Consider the following 17,786-nt stretch of genomic DNA (forward strand, 5'->3'; position numbering starts at 1 on the left):
TATAATTTGATTTATAGGGGGTTAATACCAAATTCTCGATTGTAATGCTAAACCTCATAGTATAATGGCGCAGATTGGAATGACATAAGTCTGACTGTCACTGGAAGTCTTGATGCTGGTACCTTTAAAAATGTTATAGATGCTTTTCATGATACTGTAGTGACCCTCAGCGGGTAGGGTAGGCAGGCTGGCAGCACCAGTCATGTTAATTGTTTATGGGGTTGTCATGGTAATAGAAGAGTGAGTGGGGGAGGTTCGAAATAGGTTTGTGTGGATATAGCTATCTCTCGCTCTCTCTCTTGTGATTATCTCTCTGGGGAGATACCTCCCGCTGTACTGTGATTTATGTTTTGTGCACCTCCCCTTTACCCCGTGTAGTGTAACATTAAAACGCCTCTTAGCATTAACTGTATTTCCCTCTCTGTCCATTTGTTATTTAAGCTAGTAAAGTTATAGCTAAGATCGGGAAACCCATAAACACCAAAATACCTTGGTGGAAGTCTTGGTGGATGGTTCAGTGGAATGCTATTTGGTGTTTTTTGGGGTAAATTTTGTTCAAGGGCAGATTTGTCCTCTGGGCAGATTTGTGGATAACCCTGATTGAACCCTTCACTAATGTTTCCAGTTCCACTAAAGTTTCCTGAAAAGTGTAAATACCTGCACCCATGGTTGGGCAAAGATAGGCTGCATCAACATTGATCTTGTTACAAAATACTTAATAGGCTACCACAAAAACAGAAAAAGTAACTTTGCAAGTAAACATCTTGAGTTATAAAAACAAATCTCCATCAAAGTAGCCTATAAATAAAGAGTAATAAACATGTTATGAATTACATATGTGACCAACCAATCAAACCCTAGTGGTTTACTCTGCGCCTAAAGACCACATTAGCCCACTGAGCTTATGCCTATACCCCTAACCCTAGAGGATCTTTCAGGTCAGAGTTCTGAAAAGGTTTACAAGGCAAGGCTTCTTGCACATGGGCATTGATGCAGCGGGAAACGGGTTAAATCACGTGAGCGCATGTGTACTTGACTTGCCACCGAGGCCCATAAAAAAGTGTAATTTGAAGAAAGAGAACAAAGAAATAAGGGAGTATAAAATCCCCCTGCGAGACACCTCTCCGTCATTCACTGACTCCACTTCATCCCGCTCACATCCTCCGCCTTCTCTATCGCCAAGGTGTGCTCAAGCGCGGTCAAACTGCGAGTCCGCTCCGAATCAAAAGATGATGCCGTCTCTTTGGGTTTTCTGTAGCGTCTTTGCGTTGCACCTCTTGCTCTGCATTCATTCTCTGCCAGTACCGGAGGGGAGAGCCAGCAACAGGTACAAAGCGGCGGCGGTGAGTGACGATATAAATGCAGATGATGTGGAATTATTTTACATTTTGCAGAGCAAGGGCGTTTTATGAATCTAAGTTATGGAGAATGTGGGTCCAGACTAACTGTTTGTGTGTTATTCCTTTGAGAGAGAGAGAGAGGGAGACAGAGAGAGAGAGAGAGAGAGAGAGATCAGAAGAAAGAGAGAGAGTAGCCTACCCACTGGGCAAAAACGGGTTGAATCAACGTTGTTTCCATGTCATTTCAACAATAAAATGCAATGTGATGACGTTGATGTGGAAAACTGATTGGATTTGCAAAGGTCATTTTTTGACCAAACGTTTAACCTAAATCCAATGAATTTTTTTGTTGATTTCACATTTAATTCATGATAGTTGACAACTAAACCAAATGTAAATCAAAACTAGATGTTGAAATGATGTCTGTGCACACAGGGAGCACCGTTTACTTGTGGAAGAGTGTCTGTCCTAAATCAGTAAAGTTGTTGCACAATTTACAGGTAGCATGCCTGCAGAAAGTATTCATACCCCTAGACTTATTCCACATTTTGTTGTGTTAGCCTGAATTCGAAATGAAAAAGTGAAAACATGTTTTAGAAATGTTTGCACATTTATTGAAAATGAAATACAGAAATATCTCATTGATATAAGTATTAACACCCCTGAGTCAATACTTTGTAGAAGCACCTTTGGCAGTGATTACAGCTGTGAGTTTTTAAGTTTCTAAGAGCTTTCCACACCTGGATTGTGCAACATTTGCCCATTATTCTTTTCAAAATTCTTCAAGCTCTGTCAAATTGGTTATTGATCATTGCTAGGCAACCATTTTCAGGTCTTGCCATATGTTTTGAAGTAGATTTAAGTCAAAACTGTAACTTGGCCACTCATGAACATTCACTGTCTTTTTCCAGTGTAGATTTGGCCTTGTGCTTTAGGTTATTGTCCTGCTGAAAGGTGAATTCCTCTCCCAGTGTCTGGTGGAAAGCAGACTGAACCAGGTTTTCCTCTAGGATTTTGCCTGTGCTTAGCTCCATTCTGTTAATTTTTTATCCTGAAAAACTCCCAGTCCTTAACGATTACAAGCATACCCATAACATGATGCAGCCACTACTATGCTTGAAAATAATTAAATAAAAAATTGCTTTGCCACTTTTTTGCAGTATTACTTTAGTGCTTTGTTGTAAACAGGATGCATGTTTTGGAATATTTGTTATTCTGTTCAGGCTTCCTTCTTTTCACTTTATCAATTAGGTTAGTATTGTTGAGTAACTACAATGTTCTTGATCCATCCTCAGTTTTCTCCTATCACAGCCATTAAACTCTGTAACTGTTTTAAAGTCACAATTGGCCTCATGGTGAAATCCCTGAACGGTTCCCTTCCTCTCCAGCAACTGAGTTAGGAAGGACACCTTTATACACCATCCAGAGTGTAATCAATGACTGCTTTTTTCATTTTTACCCATCTATCAATACGTGTCCTTCTTTGCGAGGCATTGGATCTTTGTTGGAAATTCACTGCTCAACTGAGGGGCCTTACAGATAATTGTATGTGTGGGGTACAAAGATGAGGTAGTCATTCAAAAATCATGTTAAACACTATTATTGCACACAGAGTCCATGCAACTTATTATGTGACTTGTTAAGCAAATTATCCAGAGCAACTTACAGGAGCAAATAGGATTAAGTGCCTTGCTCACGGGCACATAGACAGATTTTTCACCTAGTCGGTTCAGGGATTCAAACCAGTGAATTTTCAGTTACTGGCCAATGCGCTTAACCATTAGCCTAACTGCCGCCCCATTAATGCTTGATTTAGATATTTAGGAGAACATGTGTAATTTTCTCTAAAAGGTGTGTGTGTGTGTGGAAGAGAGAGAGTGTGTGTCTATGTGTGTGTGTGGGAGGCTGAGGGTGACAAGAGTGGAATATTGACAGATTGTATGCCATTGTATGAATACTTTAGGATGCAACCTATTTTCCCTATGATTTGTAAGACCTTGACAGCCCTCAATCTTTCCAGTGGGTGGACAGACATGACAAAGGAGAAGCCCTACACATAACACTTGCCTCTTGGATACACATTTCAGATTGGCGCTGGGCTTTGTGCACAGTTGACGACAGCATCAAGTGGCTCTTTGCTGAGAGAGAGCTAACATAAGGACTCTGAGTTGTTTATATAGAAAGGGTGTGGGAGGGGTTTGGAATGCTTCAGACCATTAAGGTGAAAAATACTTATGTACTAGGGTCCGAACTCAAGTAAAAGTATCCATACACCGGATAGGTGCTGTGAAAGTGTTGTTTTACAGGGTCAGCCATAGGACACATCAACACATTTTTCACATTGACAGCTCGGGTATTCGAACCAGTAACCTTTTGGTTACTTGCCTAATGCTCCAACCACTAGGCAACCTGCCACCCTAGCTAGTGTGTGTCAGTGGTGCATGCAGTCAATTTGTTCCCTGCTGTTGACAAAGCGCGAGAGAGGGAGATTATGCAGGCTGAGGCAAGTAATCTGGCATCTGGTGCAGGATAACAAACCCCTCTTTCTGCTGACACAGGGAAAAGGGAAAGAACAAGATAGCTGCTGCGCTGAGAGAGCCGGCTCACCTCCGTCGGGTCTTCCTTTGTGCGTTCTTCTCTATCACAACTTCCCTTTGTGCTGTCAAAAAAGGCACCCCCAAAAGCATAATGCTGAGAGTGCAGTTGGTTGGAATCAAAGTGTCTGTCAATAGTATAGTCAGTAGGGATACAGTTAAGTTGATTTCATGCAAATATGACCACCAAATATGAAGCGAGATTTGTGTTCAAGTTTTCCTTGCATACCATGCACGTACACTATATATACAAAAGTATGTGGAGACCCCTAGTGGATTCGGCTATTTAAGCCATACCCGTTGCTGACAGGTGTATAAAATCGAGCACACAGCCATGCAATCTCCATAGACAAACATTGGCAATAGAATGGCCTTACTGAAGAGCTCAGTGACTTTCAACATGGCACCGTCATAGGATGCCACCTTTCGAACAAGTCAGTTCGTAACATTTCTGCGCTTCTAGAGCTGCCCCGGTCAACTGTAAGTGCTGTTATTGTGAAGCGGAAACGTCTAGGAGCAACAATGGCTCAGCCGCGAAGTGGTAGGCCACACAAGCTCACAGAACGGGACCACCGAGTGCTGAAATACGTAAAAATCGTCTGTCCTCTCCCCAATTTTGTGATATTCAATTGTGATCCGATTACGATCTTGTCTCGTCGCTGCAACTCCCCAACGGCCTCGGGAGAGGCGAAGGTCGAGTCATGCGTCCTCCGAAACATGACCTGCCAAACCACGCTTCTTTACACCCGCCCGCTTAACCAGCCGCACCTATGTGTCGGAGGAAACACCATTCAACTGACGACCGAAGTCAGCCTGCAGGCGCCCGGCCCGCCACAAGGAGTCGCTAGAGTGCGATGAACCAAGTAAATCCCCCCCGGCCAAACCCTCCCCTAACCTAGACGACGCTGGGCCGACTCTATTCTCTGTGTATATCAATGATGTTGCTCTTGCTGCTGGTGACGCTCGGATCCACCGCTTTCCGGACGACACCATTTTGTATACATCTGGCCCTTCATTGGACACTGTGTTAACAAACCTCCAAACGAGCTTCAACGCCATACAACACTCCTTCCGTAGCCTCCAACTGCTCTTAAACACTAGTAAAACTAAATGCATGCTCTTCAACCGAACGCTGCTTGCACCCGCCCACCCGACTAGAATCACTACTCTCGGCGGGTCTGACCTAGAGTATGTGGACAACTACAAATACCTAGGTGTCTGGTTAGACTGTAAACTCTCCTTCCAGACTCACATTAAGCATCTCCAATCAAAAGTTAGATCTAGAATCGGGTTCCTATTTCGCAACAAAGCCAGCCTCCTTCACTCATGCTGCCAAACATGCCCTCGTAAAACTGACTATCCTACTGATCCTTGACTTCGGCGATGTCATTTACAAAATAGCCTCCAACACTCTACTCAGCAAATTGGATGTAGTCTATCACAGTGCCATCCGTTTTGTCACCAAAGTCCCATATACTACCCACCACTGTGACCTGTACGCTCTTGTTGGCTGGCCCTCACTACATATTCGTCGCCAAACCCACTGGCTCCAGGTCATCTATAAATCACAGCTAGGCAAATCCCTGTCTTATCTTAGCTCACTCATCACCATAGCAACACCCACCCGTAGTCTGCGCTCCAGAAGGTATATCTCACTGGTCATCCCCAAAGCCAACACCTTCTTTGGCCGCCATTCCTTCCAGTTCTCTGCTGCCAATGAACTGGAACGAACTGCAAAAATCTCTGAAGCTGGAGACTCTTATCTCCCTCACTAACTTTAAGCATCAGTTGTCAGAGCATCTTACCGATCACTGCACCTGTACACAGCCCATCTGTAATTAGCACATCCAACTACCTCATCCCCATATTGTTCTTTATTTTGCTAATTTGCACCCCAGTATCTCTATTTGCACATCATCTTTTGCACATCTATCATTCCAGTGTTAATGCGAAATTGTAACTATTTTGCACTATGGCCTATTTATTGCCTTACCTCCATAATTTACTACATTCGCACACACTGTATATATATTTTCTGTTGTATTTTTGACTTTATGTTTTGTTTACCCCATATGTAACTCTGTGTTGATGTTTTTATCGCACTGCTTTGCTTTATCTTGGCCAGGTCGCAGTTGTAAATGAGAACTTGTTCTCAACTGGCTTACCTGGTTAAATAAAGGTGAAAAAGATATATAAAACAAATTGTGCGCCACCCTATGTGACTCCCGGTCACAGCCAGTTGTGACACAGCCTGGGATCAAACCTGGGTCTGTAGTGACGCGTCAAGCACTGCGATGCAGTGGCTTAGACCGCCGCGCCACTTGGGAGGCCCTAGCACAATAATTGTTAGTCGGGAGCTTCATGAAATGGGTTTCCATGGCCGAGCAGCCGCAGCCGCACAAGCCTAAGATCACAATGCGCATTGCCAAGCGTCGGCTGGAGTGGTGTAAAGCTCGCCGCCATTGGACTCTGGAGCAGTGGAAATGGGTTCTCTTAAGTGATGAATCATGCTTCACCATCTGGCAGTCCGACAGACGAATCTGGGTTTGGCGGATGCCAGGAGAACGCTACCTGCCCGAATGCATAGTGTCAACTGTAAAGTTTGGTGGAGGAGGAATAATGGTCTGGGGCTGTTTTTCATGGTTCGGGCTAGGACCCTTAGTTCCAGTGAAGGGAAATCTTAACGCTACAGCATACAATGACATTCTAGACGATTCTGTGCTTCCAACTTTGTGGCAACAGTTTGGGGAAGGCCCTTTTCCTGTTTCAGCATGACAATGCCCCCGTGCACAAAGCGAGGTCCATAAAGAAATGGTTTGTCGAGATCAGTGTGGAAGAACCTGACTGGCCTGCACAGAGCCCTGACCTCAACCCCATCGAACACCTTTGGGATGAATTGGAACGCCGACTGTGAGCCAGGCCTAATCGCCCAACATCAGGGACTGACCTCACTAATGCTCTTGTGGCTGAATGGAAGCTAGTCCCCGCAGCAATGTTCCAACATCTAGTGGAAAGCCTTCCCAGAAGAGTGGAGGCTGTTATAGCAGCAAAGGGAGACCAACTCAATATTAATGCCCATGGTTTTGGAATGATATGTTCGACGAGCAGGTGTCCACATACTTTTGGTATGATTTTGACTGAATGATAAACAGACAAAGGTTACCATGGCAAAGCATAGATTAACATTCAGAGGGCAGTCACAGACATATGTCTAAAGGGGAGCAGGCCGATGCTCCTTAAAAACCTGTCAATTGAGAAAGAACTATGGTTGAAAGCAATGCTGGCAGCTCCGCTTTGAGAGACGCTACTGAGCATTATCTAGTGATATCTGAACATGTAGATGTTTGTGTAGATACTGTAATTTAAGCTCAAGAGGTGCTGTACTGGAGCTTGGCAAGTCTACATTCTTATCCCATCATTTTTCAGAGATAAGAGATCTCCATATTTCAATAGACTTAGAGAGATTCTGAACCGTAAAGATTGAGACACTTCATGATATACTTACACGTAGTTTACAATTCAAGCCATTGGAAGCAGGATAAGTACTTAAGTCAAGGTTCCAAAATGGGTCTGTTGGAGTTGTCTGACGTAGTGTGGCAACATAAACAGAACTGTGAGTTTACCAGAGAGCTCTTAAAATATTCCCTAAAGTTGTTAGAACGTTCACTCATGAGATGAATCTACACTACAGAATTTGTTTCGAAACCTTTTTGTCTTTAATTCTTTCATTGTTTCCTTTGAGACACACAGACTCTAGTGAGCCAGAACCCAATGTCTAACTGGGAAACATTGATTTGACAATTTGAGGAATCTCTTCACCCCAAGTGAAAACTGCCATCTAAATACTTTTCCTTAGCAGCGATCTTTGGAGTGGCAACCAATTCATTCTTCGCTAACAAAGCAACTTAGATACACCACTGTCAATGCCTCATTATATCTCTCATCTCCCATCATCTTAATCCTCATCCTTTTCCTGCCAAACCATTTCTCCACTCAGTATAATCACTTCGTTTGTGTGTACAACCTCTCAAGGCATGCAGAATGCAGATCTCTGGGGCTCGTTGTGTATAAATATTTATCCTAGATGGATTTCTTCCAGCATACACATTCTTTATCTTTATGTCCTACTTGTTATCTGCCAAAGGATGTCTGAGTTAGTGGGGATAGCGCTTATCAAATATAGACTTTTTCCACATTTTGTTATGTTACAGCCTTATTCTAAAATTGATTAAATTGTTTTTTTCCCTCATCAATCTACACACAATACCCCATAATGACAAAGCAAAAACAGGTTTTTAGAAATGCTTGCAAATAAAACGGAAATATTACATTTACATAAGTATTCAGACCCTTTACTCAGTACTTTGTTGAAGCACCTTTGGCAGCGATTACAGCCTTGAGTCTTCTTGGGTATGACGCTACAAGCTTGTCACACCGGTATTTGGGGAGTTTCTCCCATTCTTCTCTGCAGATCCTCTCAAGCTCTGTCAGGTTGGATGGGGAGCATTGCTGCACAGCTATTTTCATGTCTCTCAAGAGATGTTCGATCGGGTTCAAGTCTGGGCTCTGGCTGGGCCACTCAAGGACATTCAGAGACTTGCCCCGAAGCCACTCCTGTGTTGACTTGGCTGTGTGCTTAGGGTCGTTGTCCTGTTGGAAGGTGAACCTTCGCCCCAGTCTGAGGTCCTGAGCTCTCTGGAGCAGGTTTTCATCAAGGGTCTCTCTGTACTTTGCTCCGTTCATCTTTCCCTCGATCCTGACTAGTCTCCCAGTCCCTGCCGTTGAAAAACATCCCCACAGCATAATGCCGCCTCCACCATGCTTCACCGTAGGGATGGTGGCAGGTTTCCTCCAGACGTGACGCTTGGCATTCAGGACAAAGAGTTCAATCTTGGTTTCATCAGACCAGAGGATCTTGTTTATCATGGTCTGAGAGTCTTTAGGTGCCTTTTGACAAACTCCAAGCGGGCTGTCATGTGCCTTTTATTGAGGAGTGGCTTCCGTCTGGCCACTCTACCATAAAGGCCTGACTGGTGGAGTGCTGTAGAGATGGTTGTCCTTCTGGAAGGTTCTCCCATCTCCACAGAGGAACTTTAGAGCTCTTTCAGAGTGACTATCGGGTTCTTGATCACATCCCAGACTAAGGCCCTTCTCCCCTGATTGCTCAGTTTGGCTGGGCGGCAGGCTCTAGGAAGAGTCTTGGTGGTTCCAAACTTATTCCATTTAAGAATGATGGAGGCCACTGTGTTCTTGGGGACCTTCAATGCTGCAGACATTTTTTGGTACCCTTCCCCAGATCTGTGCCTCACCACAATCCTGTCCTCGGAGCTCTACGGACAATTCCTTTCGACCTCATGGCTTGGTTTTAGCTCTGACATGCACTGTCAACTATGGGACCTTATATAGACAGGTGTGTGCCTTTCCAAATCATGTCCAATCAATCTAACTTACCACAGGTGGACTCCAATCAAGTTGTAGCAACATCTCAAGGATGATCAATGGAAACAGGATGCACCTGAGCTCAATTTCGAGTCTCATAGCAAAGGGTCTGAATACTTATGTAAATAAGGTATTTCCGGTTTTTATTTTTAATAAATTAGCAAACATTTCTAAAAACCTGTTTTCGCTTTGACGTTATGGGGTATTGTGTGTAGATTGCTGAGGATTATATAAAAAAAAATCCATTTTAGAATAAGGCTGTAACGTAACAAAATGTGGAAAAAGTCAAGGGATCTGAATACTTTCTGAAGGCACTGTACATATACTGTGTGCAGTATGTGCTCAGTATGTGGGAGGAAAGTAAATGTTGCGCCTTCTTCCTGTTTCATGCGTGGATTTGGATGGAAGCCACAAAGGGTGCATTGAAAAGTCTGAGGACCTCAGCGGTAGCCTTTCTTCTTCTAAGGAAGAAAGGCTACCTTCTAATCAGGGGTGAAAGTATAATTAAAATGTGCACACGCTTGCACCCAAAATAATAATGGGCCTAATCATAGAATTACATATAGAATCCCTATTAATTCAATAGCATCTCCGTGGGCCAAGTGGTAAAGATTAGTCATTTAACTTTTAAAATGTATTGTGGCATAACACAGGCTGTCACTTCAAAGGGCTCCTTTACTAGGCAACCTGCAGATGTTCATCCACTCGCAACATATTTCCAGCCTCCAAACAGTGGTGAATGGAAAGAGGCATCTGTTACACAAAACAGCCAAAAGTGTAATGACATTTGCCGATTGTCATTAGGCCAGAATTTATGCGTCCACTGCTATCCGCGCGCGTCTCAGTGTCGGCCACATTTTTCATGTCACTGACCGGTACAGCGTACCCCCATGATATATTTTGCCGGGATGCCGGGATGCCGGGATGCCGTACCAGACCGTACCGCCTTACTTTCACCCCCTGGTTCTAATCTACAGTAAAACAATCTCCAGCGGTTAAAGTAATAGCAATCCTTAAATTTCAATTAGAGCCCGACCGATATATCGTTAGATAATTCCAGCGAAAGCCGATATTCAATAAATGGGATGAAAAAAGGGAATCTCTTATCTGAACACTTGCGACCATTCTCATGATATGTCATTATTGTCACAATTTAAGAAATCAACAATTGAAGCATATTTCTTGGAAAATTGCTCTTTTGGATGGCAAATTATGAGAACTCAGTGTGGAAAAATAACACTTTTCCTTCACTCATCCCAAACCTTCTGAATTGGGTTGAGGTCGGATGATTGTGGAGGCCAGGTCATCTGATGCAGCACTCCTTCACTCTCCTTGGTCAAATAGCCCTTACACAGCCTGGAGGTGTGTTGGGTCATTGTCCTGTTGAAAAACAAATGATAGTCCCACTAAGCCCAAACCAGATGGGATGGGGTATCGCTGCAGAATGCTGTGGTAGCCATGCTGGTTAAGTGTGCCTTGAATTCTAAATAAATCACAGACAGTGTCACCAGCAAAGCACCCCCACAGCATCACACCTCCTCCTCCATGCTTCACGGTGGGAACCACACATGCAGAGATCATCCGTTCACCTACTCTGCGTCTCACAAAGACACGGCGGTTGGAACCAAAAAATCTTAAATTTGGACTCATCAAACCAAAGGACAGATTTCCACCGGTCTAATGTCCATTGCTCATGTTTCTCGGACCAAGCAAGTCTCTTATTGGTGTCCTTTAGTAGTGGTTTCTTTGCAGCAATTCGACCATGAAGGCCTGATTCACGCAGACTCCTCTGAACAGTTGATGTTGAGATGTGTCTGTTACTTGAACTCTGTGAAGCATTTATTTGGGCTGCAATCTGAGGTGCAGTTAACTCTAATGAACTTATCCTCTGCAGCAGAGGTAACTCTGGGTCTTCCTTTCCTGTGGCGGTCCTTTCAAAGTTCTTGAATTTTTCCGGATTGACTGACCTTCATGTCTTAAAGTAATGATGGACTGTCATTTCTCTTTGCTTATTTGAGCTGTTCTTGCCATAATATGGACTTGGTCTTTTACCAAATAGGGCTATCTTCTGTATACCTCCCTACATTGTCACATCACAACTGATTGGCTCAAAAGCATTAAGAAAGAAAGAAATTCCACAAATTAACTTTTAACAAGGCACACCTGTTAATTGAAATGCATTCCAGGTGACTACCTCATGAAGCTGGTTGAGAGAATGCCAAGAGTGTGCAAAGCTGTCATCAAGGCAAAGGGTGGCTACTTTGTTTAACACTTTTTTGGTTACTACATGATTCCATATGTGCTATTTCATAGGTTTGATGTCTTTACTATAATTCTACAATGTAGAAAATAGTAAAAAATAAATAAAAACCCTTGAATGAGTAGGTGTGTCCAAACTTTTGACTGGTACTTTATATCGGCAGAGATATCATTCACTACAGCTGTGTGTTTGGGGTATGAGGGAGGGATTGGGGGTGGGTAAGGTGGCGGTTTTAAGTGAATGAATGACATAGACAAAAGCCCCTTTATAGCAACAGACGCCACCGGGGAGATTACCCCCCAGAGCCATGGTTTATAGCAACAGACGCCACCGGGGAGATTACCCCCCAGAGCCATGGTTTATAGCAACAGACGCCACCGGGGAGATTACCCCCAGAGCCATGGTTTATAGCAACAGACGCCACCGGGGAGATTACCCCCAGAGCCATGGTTTATAGCAACAGACGCCACCGGGGAGATTACCCCCCAGAGCCATGGTTTATAGCAACAGACGCCACCGGGGAGATTACCCCCCAGAGCCATGGTTTATAGCAACAGACGCCACCGGGGAGATTACCCCCCAGAGCCATGGTCTGTAGCAACAGACGCCACCGGGGAGATTACCCCCCAGAGCCATGGTTTATAGCAACAGACGCCACCGGGAGATTACCCCCCAGAGCCATGGTTTATAGCAACAGACGCCACCGGGAGATTACCCCCCAGAGCCATGGTTTATAGCAACAGACGCCACCGGGAGATTACCCCCAGAGCCATGGTTTATAGCAACAGACGCCACCGGGGAGATTACCCCCCAGAGCCATGGTTTATAGCAACAGACGCCACCGGGGAGATTACCCCCCAGAGCCATGGTTTATAGCAACAGACGCCACCGGGGAGATTACCCCCCAGAGCCATGGTTTATAGCAACAGACGCCACCGGGGAGATTACCCCCCAGAGCCATGGTCTGTAGGTGGGCACATTTTGTTGTCATGTTTCACAGTAAGCTGGGGTTTGCCAAGGTGAGCAAGACACAGCTATCCAGAATTGTCCTGTAGGGACATGTCTGCTCTCTTTTCCTGGGTTTTCCCCAGTTTCCATCTGACAGACTGCAGTTCTGTGTTTTTCAACCTCATTGGCTCTTTAAGCCTGTTGTAGAAATGCAACCCAACATCCACCACCACATGCTTGACTAAAACCAGTCACTTATTCAGTTATATTGGACTACTGTTGATGCCAATGTGTTCAGCTGAGCTCATCAACTAATCTGTGTGCAGTATGATGTGGTGTTGCCCAGGGTTGGGCTTTATTCCATCTCAACTCAATTCATGTAAGAAATACATGTGCATACAAATCATGAATGGGGAAAAACGTGGAGCCATCTAGGGTTATGTCAAGTGTTGAGTCTAGACATGATGATGCAAGAACAGATCACTGACCAGTGACCACCATCCTACTACAACAAAAAGTTACCACAGGCTACAAATCTGAGTTGAGTATAAAATCACAAAAATACCTTCATTCAAATCTAAAATGTTTGTGTAAAAGTATAGCTCCCTGAATATGTGAAATATTTACCTTTAGAGGTTCAGAGTAAACTAAGTTTTCCAAATGGAGGGTTGGGACCTATTGGTTGGTCGCAGCAAAAGCCTTCTTGGCTGCGGCACAAAGTTGGGATCCTGGCTAGAAATTTGTATTTTATTTTATTTTATTTCACCTTTATTTAACCAGGTAAGCCAGTTGAGAACAAGTTCTCATTTACAACTGTGACCTGGCCAAGATAAAGCAAAGCAGTGCGATAAAAACAACAACACAGAGTTACATATGGGGTAAAACAAAACATAAAGTCAAAAATACAACAGAAAATATATATACAGTGTGTGCAAATGTAGCAAGTTATGGAGGTAAGGCAATAAATAGGCTATAGTGCAACATAATTACAATTAGTATTAACACTGGAATGATAGATGTGCAAGAGATGATGTGCAAATAGAGATACTGGGGTGCAAATGAGCAAAATAAATAACAATATGGGGATGAGGTAGTTGGGTGGGCTAATTTCAGATGGGCTGTGTACAGGTGCAGTGATCGGTAAGGTGCTCTGACAACTGATGCTTAAAGTTAGTGAGGGAGATAAGAGTCTCCAGCTTCAGAGATTTTTGCAATTCGTTCCAGTCATTGGCAGCAGAAAACTGGAAGGAAGGGCGGCCAAAGGAGGTGTTGGCTTTGGGGATGACCAGTGAGATATACCTGCTGGAGCGCATACTACGGGTGGGTGTTGCTATGGTGACCAATGCGCTAAGATAAGGCGGGGATTTGCCTAGCAGTGATTTATAGATTGCCTGGAGCCAGTGGGTTTGGCGACGAATATGTAGTGAGGACCAGCCAACAAGAGCGTACAGGTCACAGTGGTGGGTAGTATATGGGCTTTGGTGACAAAACGGATGGCACTGTGATAGACTACATCCAATTTGCTGAGTAGAGTGTTGGAGGCTATTTTGTAAATGACATCGCCAAAGTCAAGGATCGGTAGGATAGTCCGTTTTACGAGGGCATGTTTGGCAGCATGAGTGAAGGAGGCTTTGTTGCGAAATAGGAAGCCGATTCTAGATTTAACTTTGGATTGGAGATTCTTAATGTGAGTCTGGAAGGAGAGTTTACAGTCTAACCAGACACCTAGGTATTTGTAGTTGTCCACATACTCTAGGTCAGACCCGTCGAGAGTAGTGATTCTAGTCGGGTGGGCGGGTGCCAGCAGCATTCGATTGAAGAGCATGCATTTAGTTTTACTAGTGTTTAAGAGCAGTTGGAGGCTACTGAAGGAGTGTTGTATGGCATTGAAGCTCGTTTGGAGGTTTGTTAACACAGTGTCCAATGAAGGGCCAGATGTATACAAAATGGTGTCGTCTGCGTAGAGGTGGATCTGAGAGTCACCAGCAGCAAGAGCGACATCATTGATACACAGAGAAAAGAGTCGGCCCAAGAATTGAACCCTGTGGCACCCCCATAGAGACTGCCATAAGTCCAGACAGCAGGCCCTCCGATTTGACACATTGAACTCTATCTGAGAAGTAGTTGGTGAACCAGACGAGGCAGTCATTTGAGAAACCAAGGCTATATAGTCTGCCAATAAGAATGCGGTGGTTGACAGAGTCGAAATGTGGTATTGTTAATGTTTAGTGAAGTAAAGTAAAGGAAGTAAAGTCATTAGGCTATAGTTGGGTGATGTCTCCAAAACGTTCTCATATCTCAGGCTATCACAGACCAAAACATTGCTATCAGGTGATAAATACATCTGTTGTAAATCTGCCAGCGGTCCCAGCGGCATACAAGGCTTCACATAGAATGGGGCAGTCCTCAGTTTTTATGGGGCAGACCTGGAGCTGTCCCATTGTGACAGATGTGCAGGGAAAACACATTTAGTTTGGCTTTCTCTCCTGCACAACTACTATGTTGTTCTCCAGTGTCTTAATCAGCTGAGGCCTGTAAATGTAGGCTATTGTCTGCAAATCTGAACAATGACTTATTGGGCCTTTCTTTGAAACTCACATCCAACTAAGAAAATCAAACCCATGCACCTCTCCCTCACATAAGGATGACATCTGATCCAATGTCACATGTTTCTAATAAGCATGGAACTCCTAACTCCCATTGGAGCGTTTGTCTTTTAAAAACATATTTCAAAGCTTTTGATGGTCCTGAGTTATGAGTAATTAATTCCTCTGTGTGTGATTGTTATGAGCATACTGAATAGCTGACAATATGCTGGAGGGCAGTTTTCTTCTCAATAGGTTTGGCCAAGTCTCACAAAGACGCTATTTTGGCTCTGCTGGTGAGTGGTTATTCTCACCGTAGTTAGCGTTTTTTCATCATGAATGTTGTTCTGGAGGCAGCTCTGCAGTGGTCACTAGCTGGCACAGCCACAATATCATAAAATATGATTTTAAACCTAACCTTAACCACATTGCTATCCCTAATGCCTAACCCTAACCTTAAATTAAGACCAAAAAGCTATTTTTGTTTTCATACATTATTACAATATAGACAATTTTGACTTGACAGCTGGCCTATCGAAGGGGAAATCGCTCAGTTCTGCCTCCAGGACAAGACTCATGATAAACGTCAACCTGCGTTCTGCTTAGAGACTTTTTTGGCTAAAGTTCATTACATCAGCTGAACCCCAAAAGATCTGAACTAACTGTCTTGCCCAAAAAATATAGGTGGTCTATTAAATAGTATTATGAAAGTTTATTTTTTAAATATTGGATGAAAAGTGAGCACCTGCCCTTGAATGTTTTTGAAGTTGCTTGCTCTTGCAGCATTCTTCAACACAGTATCTGCACTTTGATATTAGAGTAGCAACGTCAAAACCCTTGGCTGAACACAGTGTGCAACATCCTAAATTGTCTGAAAGTCCGAAAATGGTGGTGGAAAACTGTATTTTATTAAGACATTACACATATTTTTCCCGTTTTTTAAAGCTAGTTAAGGAGGGAAAATATGCCTTTGCAGCCTGAATGGTGGATGCTTTATGTACGAGCCGGTCCACGGGGGACACGAGTGTATTAACGGCTGGGCACATCAATTCTAGATAAAAACGCAGATCTAGCGCCCACTATCAGCTGCCTAGGCTACTTACTAATCAAATTGGGGTTTCTTCCATACATCAAGGTCAGTGTCATTGTGATCAAAAACATATTTTAAGATAGACATGGGATGAAATCGAATGGCTACAGAATTTACAGAATAACTTGGAGATAGGAGGGAAAGCTTTCTCATTCAATGGCTGAAAAGCAGAAGGGTACCTGGTTACCTATTATGTTAGATCGTACAACTGATAGACCTAAATGGGATTCCTCTCTTAATGTCCATCTGCAAGGTTTGAGCAAGGAAGTTAGCGTGTACTAGGACCTGATCACAACATCCAAGTCTTAAAAGCCTTTGCGAAAATGCACCACTGCATCAAAGCCTCTCATGTTAGACTTTTAATGGCCGTTTAAAAATAGCGTGTTCACAAATTACAGCTTTTAAAAGGTACCCTCGGGCTGTCGGATGCAGAAGCATTTTTAAGACCGTTAAAACAAGAAAGAAACTACAATTCACCCTATTTCACCTCTACAACCGTCATCCCTCCCATAGAAAAAAGCCAGAGAAGGAAATGTTTCCAAGCCTTCACAGCTGCTTTTTAGGAAACCAGTAAACTGTAATAAAGCGAAGCCAAAGATAGAGCAAGGATAAAGTGGTGAGAGGGTTCAGCCCTCCAACCCCTCCATGTCCTCCACCCAATCAACTCTCCACCCAGTCAATTAACAGACCAATTCCCTCTAAATTCTCTGGAGGAAATTGACTAATAACCCCTTGTTGATTTATCTGGGTCCCGGAAACCCAGCTCCTTCTGAGGTTCTCTGTCAGAACGTTACAGTAATGTACCATGCCGCCATTTCCTGTGATGACAATGTCTTGCGATGCAGCTATCTAAAAACATTAATTCAATTTTCTGTTTGATTTAGTTTAATGTAATTTGATTCACTGGACTGCATTTGTAGCCTTTGCGATTTTGTCAAAACATTTACATTCTTTGAACGGTACTTAGTTGCACATACCTCTGTTCACAGGGATGGCCTCAGAAGACCCACCCATATGGCCTGAAGAAGAGGGCAAGGTTTGGCCATACTCAGGACACTCTGAAGGAACCATTGCACCCCTCGGAAGGTGTCTATCCAGAGACTGTGTTGCCATGGAATGGCACAGAGTTGGTCTGGAACCGCCCTCGCTGCGGTGTTCCAGACTATCCTACTCAGAAAGGTGGCATCTCGGACTACCACATGCAGAAGGGGGGCACCTTTGGAGGAAAGCAGCGGCGGAAGCGCTTCGTTCTCTTTGGGGGGCGCTGGGACAAGACTGACCTCACCTACAAGTAAGGTTATTGTTCTTTGGTCGCTCTAGACATATCCATGCGTTGCTTTTTCACTGGGGTCTGCTTTTCCTGAGTTTTCTCAGGATTTTTTTTAATACATGGTGCACAAATTCAAGAGGTTATCACTGATGTCTGTAGTTTAGCCAGCAGGGACAGAGACACAAAGGCAACCCCTGTCATGGTAAACTGGTTCACTTATACAGTACACTGGCTGCTACTGGCTGACAAAGGCCACTACA

The 17,786-nt window shown here is 43.8% G+C and overlaps 1 protein-coding gene across 1 annotated transcript in view; it reads left to right on the forward strand.

Annotated features, from left to right (window-relative positions):
* Window positions 1-1,036: 1,036 nt before the first annotated feature.
* The window catches only part of mmp11b (matrix metallopeptidase 11b), a 37,998-nt gene continuing 21,248 nt past the window's right edge, over window positions 1,037-17,786 (forward strand). The window contains exons 1-2 of the mRNA XM_041897588.2: window positions 1,037-1,343; window positions 17,246-17,547. Of these exons, the coding sequence (XP_041753522.2) occupies window positions 1,230-1,343; window positions 17,246-17,547 (416 nt within the window). The 5' untranslated portion in view covers window positions 1,037-1,229. The remainder of the gene's footprint in view (window positions 1,344-17,245; window positions 17,548-17,786) is intronic.

This window comes from Coregonus clupeaformis, chromosome 15 (genome assembly GCF_020615455.1).
Source record: "Coregonus clupeaformis isolate EN_2021a chromosome 15, ASM2061545v1, whole genome shotgun sequence".
Classification (NCBI taxonomy): Eukaryota; Metazoa; Chordata; class Actinopteri; order Salmoniformes; family Salmonidae; genus Coregonus; species Coregonus clupeaformis.